The 12,255-nt window shown below is 40.4% G+C and overlaps 1 protein-coding gene across 1 annotated transcript; it reads right to left on the bottom strand.

Annotated features, from left to right (window-relative positions):
- Positions 1-255: 255 nt before the first annotated feature.
- On the bottom strand, positions 256-8,805 carry ube2nb (ubiquitin-conjugating enzyme E2Nb). Its single transcript, XM_088347486.1, has 4 exons — positions 8,643-8,805; positions 4,287-4,533; positions 4,065-4,205; positions 256-657 (listed from the first exon to the last, which is right to left on the bottom strand). Exons 1-4 carry the CDS (start codon positions 8,670-8,672, stop codon positions 593-595), a joined length of 483 nt encoding a protein of 160 aa, XP_088203612.1. The 5' UTR covers positions 8,673-8,805; the 3' UTR covers positions 256-592.
- Positions 8,806-12,255: the final 3,450 nt, after the last annotated feature.

Genomic DNA, 12,255 nt, shown 5'->3' on the forward strand with positions numbered 1-12,255 from the left:
AGGTTTTGTCACTTGGTGACTTAGGTTTTTTTTTCTACCTTGTGATTTTTAGCACTTGTTTTCTGTTGCACTAAAAATACAGCGACATCAAGTGGTCAAATATTACAGTGTCCAATTATACACCACTACACATTAAGTTGGTTGGTAAACTATCTCAGGATAATTAAAATTTTAATTTTAGCAGTTTACATTATATTAAACACACACGTCAAGAAATCCCCGTTTCTGAATAAAAAAAAAGAACGATGCACGGAGTAAAAGTAGAACAGTTTAATGCATGATGATTTCGTACCAGTGTGCACCTGGTCTTTCCATTATATTGTATTATGAACACACATAATTCATTTTAAGACTGATGAGGGTCTCATTTTCTGTCCATGCATTTAAATAGAAATTCAAGGAAAGGAAGGCTAAAGATTTGGAGAAAGACTGGGCAGGGGGGAGGAAAAAAGATAACACACATTAAACACATCTTACAAAAAAAAACACACACCCCAAAGGTCTGCAACAGTAGATTTCTTTCAAATACATGTGGATTTATATTATTTTGTCCATCATATTCAAAAACTGACGGTACACATGATGGGTTGATTCAGACGCCGGTGCTGTTACTGTGGCAGTCATTGCAATTTGCGTACTTCCTGGTCCATGCTCGGGCTGCGGGGAGGACAAAAGAGATTGACATTGACAAACTTGTGATTTAATGTCATTTAAATAGTTGATTATTCTAGGGATGCACAACACCCTCTTCTTCCTACCAAAACTGTTAACCGATAAATCCTGCCGCTGGAGATCTATTCCTGTTACTTTTTTAATTACATACAACCAGCTGACAAACGTTCCTGTGCGGAGCTTGCATGTTCTCGCCGCGCTTGCGCGGGTTTCCTCCAGGGACTCTGGTTTTCTCCCACATTCCAAAAACATGCATGTCAGATTATTTGGCCGGTCCAAATTGTCCCTACGTGTGAATGAGAGAGCGAGTTGTCTGTCTCTGTGTGCCCTGCGATTGGCTGGCAACCAGTTCAGGGTGTCCCTGCCCGATGCCTGAAGATAACTGGGATGGGCTCCAGCATCCCTGCGACCCTACTGAGGATAAGTGATGCAGATAATGGATGGATGGACAATCAGCTGATACTTAAGTTGTTTATCAAAAAAATAAGATAATATTATAAGCACCACAATATCGATAGATATCGCAGAAAGTGCAAATTCAAAGGCTTTACCGGCCTGGGCCACCTGAGAACAATGGCGACCAAGAAGGCCAAAAACCACTGCCTTGTCTCTTTGGCCAAAAGAAACAAGCCATGGTTCTCATTTTCCGTATCCCTCGGCCCAAGGATGAGAACAAAAAGGGATAGAGAGACTTTTCTGAAGATTTTTTTTTCTTCCTTTCCGCTAATGCAGCCAACCTTCTTAATTACAGCAGACTGTCAAAGCGGCACACGTGAAACAAATTTATGACAGGAACAATTTCAATGATAAAATATACACAACTTAGTACAAAAAAACCCCTTTGCAGACTTCGCTAAGCAGCTGTCAATTTCAACAAGCGCGGCAGAGCTGTCAATCTTAAACCCTGCGCACACTTGACACTATTAGCGTGGCAAATTTGGCGATTAATGCCATTGGTTGCAGAACTCCTACGGCGCTGTCCCCAGCGATTGTTTTTAGCTGCGCCAGTTTCAGCCCTTGTCCATTTTGTCTTGGTCACGTGTATTCGGATAATGTGACCATTGAAGATGGCGCCTACTACAGAGTAAGATAGCGATTAACAAGACAAGCACATATAAGGGCTATGTTGCAAAAATGGGGTGTAGCCCAATATTTCAGAAGGACAACTTCAGGGCACTTTCTGCATCCCCATAATTGTGTGGAGAATATGGCCAATTGCAAAAGAAAGGTCAGATGTAGTATTTTTCCATTGTTCTGTTGCATTCGTTTGTCATCTTTCAAGTCCAGTCATGTTTATTTGTATAGCCCATAATCATAAAGAGTCTCAAAGGGCTGCACAAACCAGACTATTGCAAACTAGAAACTAATTTTACACCATCCCCTGATCTATAACGTACACGAGGGCAAGGAAAAACCCAACAACCTCAGGATAAGTCAAGTTAAGTCACGCAATGTTTATTTGTGGCGCCCTTAATCACAAGGAGTCTCAAAAGGCTGCACAGACCACAGATTATTGCAAACACCCTGATCTAAAACCTACACAAGGGAATGGAAAAACAAAAACCTCAACATGAGAAAAATGAAGGAACCTTGAGAAGGGACCGCACATGAGGTAATCCCCCTTTCCAGGATGACCAGGCTGCAATGGATGTTGCGATTACAAATAATACACAGATATTGTCAACATAAAATATAGGTTATTCATTCATATGCTATAGAATAGAAGTGTGTTTTAAGCCTAGATTCAATTATAGGGAACTCCAGGCTATACCAAAATGGAAATAAAGGGTGTTTGATAGATAACTTACCCTGTTCAATTTAGGTGTAAAAACTAAGGACTTTGCTTGATATGTGGGGGAAAAAGTTTAAATATTACGAGTACATTGTAAATAGACTTAAGTACCGTCAAATCTCATGTTAGGCTCCTATTATAGGTTACCATTAATTCTGGGCCACAAGCCACTACTTTTTCGCTACATCTTTAAAACTGCAGCTCTAAATACGCTTATACTTTTTTTGGAGGCGGCACAAAGGAAAGAGGCGAGCTTCTCTTTTCCACAGCGCATGCGCTTTACAAAAAAGAAAAGAAAACCCTGTGGTGACGTCTGGACATACAGTATTTATGACATCTTTTTAGAAGAGAAGTTAGTTGATTTTTGCCTACATTATACATATAATACATAACAGGGGCATAACAGGAGGTTTAACAGTACTTTATTGAAATTATATATATATATATATATATATATATATATATATATATATATATATATATATATATATTTTTTTTTTTTTTTCCACCCAAAAACGATGTCCCGAAATCATACTTAAGAATTGAACAGCACTGGAAGTTATATTTTCAAAATGCTCGACACTTCCTTTCCCTTATTATTTGCGTCAAAGTGAGGAGTTCTTTTAACCCATGAAGAATAATAACAAGAGAATGCTATTTGGTCCATTACCCCTGCGTTGCAATCTGGCACTATTCTCCAAAGTATGGTTGCCCTGGCAATGTAGGCAAGAAAGGGCTGGGCTCACGTTTTACGCAAATGCAGGCCTCATTCGCACTTTTTCCTGGCACAGCAGTATATGTGTGCTTGTCTTTGTAATGAGCATCTTAAATATTCAGATTGTCCAGAAATACGTGACATAACTAACTCTGAGCAGAACATAAAACAACACATTTAGAAGTAAGGTGTGCGGGGGCGCGGCACTATTGCCGTTCCGCAGAAAGGGGTCGACGCCAAATTCCCCACACGGTTGGCACCGGGTGTGGGCCGGGCTTAAAATTTAAGAAATGGACGTGAATTAGTTCTTTCTTATGGCTGTTTTAGCCTGCGGGTTTAAATCCTGTGCGGCTCGTACAAAGACAAAATGTTACTGTTACTTAGATCGAATGTGTTGTGGAAAAGAGCAGCTAACAGTTTTCCCTTGTGCCTTGCGAAAGGAAGTAATTTGGCGACAGAGTGCCAAAATGATCAAACATGTTTGACTCTCGGCACCTTTGGCGCTGCGCTGTTTACCTCCAGAAAGTGCCCCGGCCAATCTTGACAACAAAAGCAAAATGCCGACCGCCAGTGCTGTAACACAGTTGTGCGACGGTGGTAGGACTGCAACGATTAGTTGACTTTGTCGACAAAAATCGATAATGGAAATAATCGACAATGAATTTGATTGTTGACTATCGTCGCCAGACAGGTTTCCCAACAAAAAGAGGCATCTCTACATGGATATGATATAATTGATGAAGCCAATACAGTCTCTCTCGAGCAGTTCCTTATACATACACTGTCTTTTCCACTTTATTTGGGGAAATAACAATCCCTTGTTATTTCCCCAACAATGACAGCCTTTTCTACGACAGTGCAATGTTTGTTTAAACTAATCCTAACCTGTTTCAATAGCAGTACTTTCGCTCTTCTTCCATTGCTCTGCGACGTCGTTCGCCAAGGGGTCGTCTGGATTGGGGGCGCTTAATAAAGCTTGGATGGATAACAACACTGTGCGGATTTGGAGGGCAGGTGACCACTTCTCTGGAGTGGGAAGATAATCAAGTTAAGAACCATGAAGGTTAAAAAAAATGTTGTGACAAAGCAAGGTTAGGGTGAGCAAACCTTTCAAAATGTCTAAGCATATTCTGCCCAGCCGGTCGACGTTTGGGTGGTATATTTTGGTCATGAAACGCACTTTAGGTGCAGCCATGGGGTACTCCTCCGGAAGAAATAGTTCAAGTTTAAATGTCCCCCCTTCAAAAGGAGAGTCTTTGGGTCCCGCGATATACACGTGGAAGTAGCGTGCGTTGCCTTCGTCCGGCGTCGCCATGATGCCCGGTACGGGTTCGTCCATCAGCCGCTGTGTCTCCTAGGTACGGGTCAGAAAATAACAAGGGGAACACAACATGTAATGACAGCATTAAAAACAATATCAGGCGTTTTGGGTACTGGTTTGACAGAAACCAATTGGATGGTAAACCCCTCAAGATAGTGCACAAGATGTTGTATTTGACACTGCTCGAGTTTAACAAATCCTCAAGCAATCGAACATTCATTGATTGATCTTCATGTACCCAAACGATTAATCGAGTATTGTGACCGAAATTAATCGACAACAAAATCCGTAACAGGTGGAGGTAATTTTGTTCTTGAAGGCAGTGTTTTTCAACCTTTTTTGAACCAGGGCATGTTTTTTTACATTGGAATAATCTTGCGGCACACCACTAACCAAAAATTTTATAAAATGACACTGAACAGTATGTTTAAATACAATATAATTTATCTAACCCCCGTTTTTACAGCACAGACACTTGACAATGACATAATATTTGCAGAAAATGATTCATAAATGTTTTGTAAAATTCTAAAAAGTGAGATTGGATAATTTCTCACGCCACACCTAAAGATCTCTTACGGCACACTAGTGTGTCGCGGCACAGTGGTTGAAAATCACTGCTTTAAGGCTTCGCCCACACATTTCATATGATGAGACGTGTGACTAAAATACTCTTTCCCCTGTGGAATCGGTCTTAAACTGGGATGCAAAGCAGTGTGGGCTCCATCTACTGGGAACAATCACTGCATTAAATGTATCCACGAGATGAAACTCATTCCAAGAAAACTGATCTTGCAACAGCCGTGCATTCCAATTCTCACCAAAAAATAACATATTCAGTATATATTATAACAGTATATATATTTAACAACTGGAAGTGGCATCGAACCGCGAGATGACGAACTGCTGCTCTAAAATTATGACGAAGACATGGTTAATCTTATCTATCCCGGCTGACGCTCAAGGAAACTGTGCGGGTCAGATGTATCGACATTTCGTTCTGTATACACGTGTACACGAATGACAATAAAGTAAATCTGAATCTCTGAATATATGCATTTCTATTCGTGTGTCTTTTTCAACCGCAAGTCTTTAATGTTAGATCTAGTATCACTATTGTCACACGGTGCTGTCCATCAATGCAGAATTCTGTCTCATCTCTGAAGAGTGGGATGGCGCTTTACACCGAAAAACAACCAGATGACGAAGATGCTTTCTCAGAGTCATATCAGGAGGTGTCTCTTGCTATTCGTGGCCATGGCAACCAGTACTGTTTCATGTGGGGGAGCAACCCTTATCACCCGCAAAAAACGGCCCGAAGAGCGATGGGCGCCACCAAGCTGGTGTTGTCTTGGACAACACCACAGTGGTGCCCCAACAACCCAGGAAGTTTAGGGATCCATGAACGTCAATATTATATTAAGTATAGTTCTGTTTGAAGATGTAGTCAAGTACTGTATTTTCCGCACTATACGGCGCATCTTCAATGAATGATATATTTTAAAACTTTTTCCATACATAAGGCGCACCACATTGTAAGGCGCTACAGTAGAGGCTGTAGTTACGTTATGCAACCATTAGATGGTGCCGCGCTAAAGGGAATGTCAACAAAACAGTCAGATAGGTCAGTCAAACTTTATCAATAGATGACAAACAAGCTTTCCACAACTCCATTCACTCCCAAAATGACGGCAAGCACTGAATTAGTGTGCTTCACTTGTTTTTGGACATTATCGGTGATATGTGAGCACATGGAGTCGTAGATCAATAGGGACGGAGCTGTGTGAAAAAAAGTCACCCGGTCTCTTCACATAAATTTCTCTCAACCATTCACTCATCTTTTCTTCATCCATCCATCCCTTCGAGTTAGCTTTGATGAGTATGCCGGCTGGAAAGTTTTCTTTTGGCAAAGTTTTCCTCTTGAAAATAACCATGGGTGGAAGTTTCTGGCCATTAGCCTGGCAGGCGAGAACTACAGAGGAGGATTTCTCATTCCCTGTGGTGCGTACATTCACTGTACGTGCTCCCGTTTTATCCACTGTGCGGTTCACAAGAATATCGAAGGTGAGTGGAACCTCGTCCATATTAAGGATATGCTCTGGCCGGATCTTTTTTTCAGTAATCTTGTTTGTGCAGTACGTGCAGAAAGTGGCCAGCTTTTCCTGGAAGTCAGCTGGCAGTTGCTGTGAAACAGTAGTTCGTGTACGGATGGAGAGATTACATCTTTTCATAAACCCAAAGCACTAAGTAGGACCACCTCTGAATTCTTTAATGTTAAGTTCCCGTGCCAGCGCTGTTGCCTTCATTCGAATAGTGATTGTACTGACACTTCTACTTGCTGCTCTTTGTTCAACAACCCAATGTTCAAGTGTGTCCTCTAACTGTGGCCATCTCGCTTTATCGCCACGGAAACTTTTAGTCTTCTTTACTTGGCGCAGCTCATCCTCATGCTTCCTCCACTTCCGCACCATCGATTCATTAATGTTAAACTCTCTTGCTGCTGCTCTATTTCCGTGTTCTACTGCGTGACTGATCGCCTTGAGTTTAAACTCTGCGTTGTAAGCGTGTCTCTTAATAGGAGCCATTTCAGGGTTTTCATACAAATGCACAAATAAAAGAGCATCGTTGTTTAATATTTCGCAGCATGCACAGCGCACTTCTTCTACGCGAAAAATGGGGTCGGTGGCTGCTTACCGTAAGTTGCGAGACCTGTCGCGGCTCAATATTGATCCATATATAAGGCGCACCGGATTTTAAGGCGCATAGTCAGCTTTAAAAAAAACAACAACAGATTTTAGGTGCGCCTTATAGTGCGGAAAATACGGTACACTCATTATCTTTAAAGTTAATATAAGAATATAATAATGAGTCTACATGTGCTAACCCTAACGATAATATAAAATATAAAATTAGGGAGGGGGTCTCATTTTTCACGATGTTTGCCAAGTTAATGGTGTTTGCCAGCTTCCATAATTTAAACACCGTCAACTTTAATGCAATGTGTGACTTATTTGCTTTGATTCAGCGACAAAAAATAGCAAGTCATTTTGACTAGATCCAGCGTGTCAGACATACGGCCTGCGACGGGATCCGACCCGTTTGATGATTTAATCCAGGTCTGCCTTTAATTTCTGAGTATGTCAAAAGGAAGCGAGTTCCTAGATAATCTGAATCAAGTAATCAATTCTTTTTTTTTAATAAATGCTAATCAAATGCTCTCTACGGCCGCTAGAGGGCAGTGCTGAGTTTACATAGCGAGGAGAGTTGGTTTAGGTGTAAAACTGCTTTAACGCAACTGTTAAACCAGTTAACCCTTTTAATAATAATAATAATAATAATTTCCTTTGTATTGTCATTCTTTGTAACAATGTACACAGAACGAAATGTCGATACACCTGACCCGTTGTAGCGATGCCAAACATGAAAATAGTTTTCACTGTGGGTTGTGAATAAATGTGTTTAGAAAAGATCCCTTGTCATCTATGATTATATCTGGGGATATGTTACTAATTTACACGCAATGATAACGCATAATACTGAAGAAAAACAAACTACAGTAGTCTGAATTCAGCCCCAGAGCGAAGTGAGGTTTTCAACAGGAAAATAAGGAAACCTAAAATAGAAGCAATCGCACGGAAACAAGGAAGTGCATCTCAGATGGCGTTTGTCAGTTAGCTTTGTTATGCTAATTTGGAATCGCATCCTGCTAAACTTGATTGAGAACGCTGGGAGTAGGCTGGTAGGCCTGGGCCAAGAGCCACTTCGTGAATTATCACAAGTGGAATCTAATATGTTAGTGGAATTTAAACGTGTCATCTGTGTCCATTTTAACAGTTATCGCTTAAAGCTACAATGAGTAGCCTATAAAATCCCATTCATAGGTCACTCAATCTTCTGCCCGTGCGTTCGTGTTGCACAATAACGACTTTTGATTTTAAAATCAAAGAATGCATCTAAATTTGCGAACACAAGTAGCATGAAAAAAAGAACACTTAAATGTGACTGGCAGTTAGCCGCAGAGCTAATCGCGCTAACGTGAAGCTGTGCGTACAGAGAGGAGCTAAGACGTCTGGCGTTCTAAATAACGCCGCGGTGCCCCCAAGCCAGACCTTTTACAAACATGGTACACCAGCAGGACGTACCTTGAGAATCCTTCGCGGCAAACCAGCCATTTTTTGTTTTTATATTTGCTTGTTTTTATAAAAAAAAAAAAATCAGCCGTGGAATCAGTCTTCTCTTCAGGCTGGATGGATGGATTGAACTGCCGGGGCGGGTCTCACCACGCCTGCTTCCGGTTTATCGTGACGTCACATAAAATGTGGCTCGTCCAGATTAGGTGCTGAATGTTTTTTTCATCTATTTTTATTGTGTTCCGTTTTAATTTTTAAACTTGGATACCAATATTTCAATTGAGAAACAAAACAAAGCAATGAATACAAAACTTATATTTGTACGTGTTTATATTTCTTCTGCGTGTATTGTAGTTTTTCCAGTGGGCTCTTCTACACTATCGTGTGAATTTGAATATCACAAATAGACAGGGTTGGGTAGAGTTACTTTAACTGGATTACTTTCAATTACTTTTGGATTACTCCAATACCAAAAATGCTAATAAAAGACAAGAAACTAAATATGAATAAAATTATGACTCACAACACGTGGTAAACTTTCTCTCCTGGCTTTAATCTCTTTGATCTCCGCGAAACTAACATAAAATGCGACAGAAACAAAATGAAAATAAATCCAAACAGCTTGCCAACATAATTTTTGCCGTTCCCTGTATTCCGTTACTTCCCAAGCCTGCACAAAATTTAGTAATTTTATACATATTTAGTTTCTTTTGTCTTGTATTAGCATATTTGGTATTGGAGTAATCCAAAAGTAATTGAAAGCAATCCAGTTAAATTAACCCTACCCAACCCTGCAAATAGATATACAGTAATCATAATTCTAAATTAAGGCAAGTATATAACATTATTGGTATTTTCTCTGTTAGTTTAAAGACATATACATTCACACTATTGAAAAAAAGTAGTTTGTGGCGTTTTTAAAATAATTTGCATACAGATATGCAATGTAAGTACAAATAAACACAACCTGACTTGTGAACTTATACGTTTATGTATTTCAAAAAAATTGTAATTATGTACGCCATATTACTATTTTATGTACGTGAACTTTTTAAAATGTAGGTGTTTTTATGGTGAAATCTCTCGTAGCAGTCAACAAGGTCATCGCGATACACTAAAAAATTCGAGGTCTGGCTCATCTATGAAGAGCGGGATGACGTATTACACAACAACAAAAACAGCAACCACATGATGAAGGTGCTGTAAGCTGAGTCTCCTCCTACTGGTAACCAGTAGGCTACTATCCATTTCACGTAGGGGGAGCAAACCCCTGACCAAAAAAACTGCCTGAAGAGGGATGGGTGCCAACAGGCGGTACTTGCTCAAAACACAACACAGGAAGTGGTGCCCCAACGACCTAGGTGGTTAAGGGATCTTTTAAAGTTTTTTTTGTGCGTATTGATTAAAGAGATTTACAAAGTTCTGCTCTGCCTTTCTCACTTTAATGCAGACATAGTTTTCAGCCATGTGAGGAAAAAACATGCAGAATATTGGAAGACAATGGGAACAGATACTCTTACAGAGTCTTAAAGAACTGCACAGGCTCAATAACACCATCCACTGATCTGAAACAGTATATTACTGTACAAGCTCCCTGTAATAATGACATAAGCCAATGATTTACGGTTCACGGATTCCTTAACGGCTTGGGTCATCGGGACAGCAAAAAGACGCACCTCTAGACAGCTTTCTTCTCTACTGTTGACGGTACCTGGCCTGTTTTTGAGTCTTGGCAAAGTGGCACCAGTCTTTTTCTTAAGGCTGTTGGGCAAAGTTCTTTTTTTGATCTTCCTCTCCTCCTGGTCTCTTGGACTGTGCCCTGGAGAATTATCTTGTCACATGACCATACCACTGAAGTTTTCGTTGGCGCGCAGTTACCAAGAGTTCTCAGTAGCGTCCAAAGTGCCCTCTGATGGTGTGGCACACTGTTTCACTTGTCACATGGGCTAAGTAGCTGATGCCTGGAAGTTTCCTGTCGCATCGCATCTCCAAGGCCTGGATTTTATTTTCCATTTTTTTTTGTGAGAGTCCATGTCTTGCAAGCATAGAGGAAGAACAAGCGCTTTCATGAGTCTAAACTTTGATTTCACTGCAATGTTCTTGTTCATCCAGATGGGTTTAAGTCTGGCAAGTGCGGCTGTGGTTTGCGCTATCCTGGTCATGATTTCTGTTTCTGGCCCCTTTTCTGATATGACAGCTTCTAGATCTTTAAATTCAGTGACAGGTTCTAGCTCTCAATGGTTGATATTGATGTTTAGTGTGATATTTTGGGGATTGTCGGTCATTACTTTTGTTTTTCTGAGGTGATTTCCATCCCATACTGGCTTGATGCTTTGTCCAGGCGATTGACCAGATCTCAGAATTCCTGTTGGTCTCCTGCCAATCCAGTAATACCTTCAGCGAAACAAGTTAGTAAAGTTGTGTACCCCAATACTGAACTTTATGTTGCTCCAGAGCTTCGTACATGATCCTCTACAGGAAAATGTTGAATAAAGTTGGAGAGCGAATGCAGACTTATCTCACACCGACTGTGGTTTGAAACCACGCTCCAATGGTACTATTACTGCACTGTTGGCATTGGCATAGTTGTTCAATGGTCTGAACTAGTTTTTGGCTCATGTTGTACTTCTGCATGGTGGCCCATAAAGCAGCTTGCCATAATTTGTCAAATGCCTTCTTGATATCAACGAAAACATGAGGTTTCTTTGGTGGTGTTGAAACTTTTCAAATAGGATGCACAGATTAAAAATCTGTTTTGTAGTGCTCCTTAGCTCCCTGAAACCTGCCTGTTCTTCGGATAGGATGCTTTCAGCTTGTGGTTTCAGTATGTTCAGTAAGACCTTTAGCATAGCTTTACCAGCATGGCTAAAGAGACTAATGGTTTTGTAGTTGGACCATAGTTTACGGTTTCCTTTCTTTGCTAGCACAATTACTAGCGATGTTATTCATGAAGATGGCCCCTATACTGTTTGCCAGATCTACCTGAAAATCTTTGTCAAAATGTCTTTAGTTTGCTCACCACCATTCGTAGGAGTTCTGATGGAACCGGAACCCTGTTAAGTGACATTCTGTTCTTCAGTGAATTAATGCAGCCACTACTTCTTCTCTGGGGATAGGGAAGGTGTGACTTTTCCTTGGGCAGGAAATCTTACAGCCCTCGAGGTCTCCCTGTGTCTGGTGGTTTTAGAATCTGTTAGATTTCCATGGAGCCGCAGGGAAAGTGACTCTAAAAACTGCCACGTTAGATGGAAATTTGGCTCAGAAACGAAGAAGGAAAGACTTTAATGTGTTTTATTACCGACGATAAACTGTAAAAAAAACCTTTTTGTTCCCACTTTATTTATACTTGTTTCATACATGTTTATTTCACCACACGTACGCCTATCAATGAGTTAAAAAATGTTAAGTACTTTGTCATCAATAACTAAAGACCAATCAACCTAAGTTTTGCTCACAGTTGATTTTAAATTCAGCACACTTGGATTGTTGTGTGTGTGTATGCATTGTTGCGGTTGTGAAATGAACATAGCAGCTAACACCATGAGAATGTGCTAATACCTTAAGTGTTAATATATAAAAATAAATGATGGAAAAAAAGTTTGTGTATCAAATTTAGCTTTTAGGA

The sequence above is a fragment of the Urocampus carinirostris genome, chromosome 11 (assembly GCF_059441175.1).
Source record: "Urocampus carinirostris isolate Australia breed hairy pipefish chromosome 11, RoL_Ucar_1.0, whole genome shotgun sequence".
NCBI classification, from domain to species: domain Eukaryota; kingdom Metazoa; phylum Chordata; class Actinopteri; order Syngnathiformes; family Syngnathidae; genus Urocampus; species Urocampus carinirostris.

What these genes read in the sequence shown, in the direction of transcription:
- ube2nb (XM_088347486.1), bottom strand. Translation starts at nt 8,672, where the DNA reads ATGGCTGGTTTGCCGCGAAGGATTCTCAAG. An exon ending in TGCCGCGAAGGATTCTCAAG is followed by an intron (nt 4,534 to 8,642) that starts GTACGTCCTGCT and finishes ACCCGTACCTAG; the next exon opens with GAGACACAGCGGCTGATGGA. An exon ending in ATGCTTAGACATTTTGAAAG is followed by an intron (nt 4,206 to 4,286) that starts GTTTGCTCACCC and finishes TTCCCACTCCAG; the next exon opens with AGAAGTGGTCACCTGCCCTC.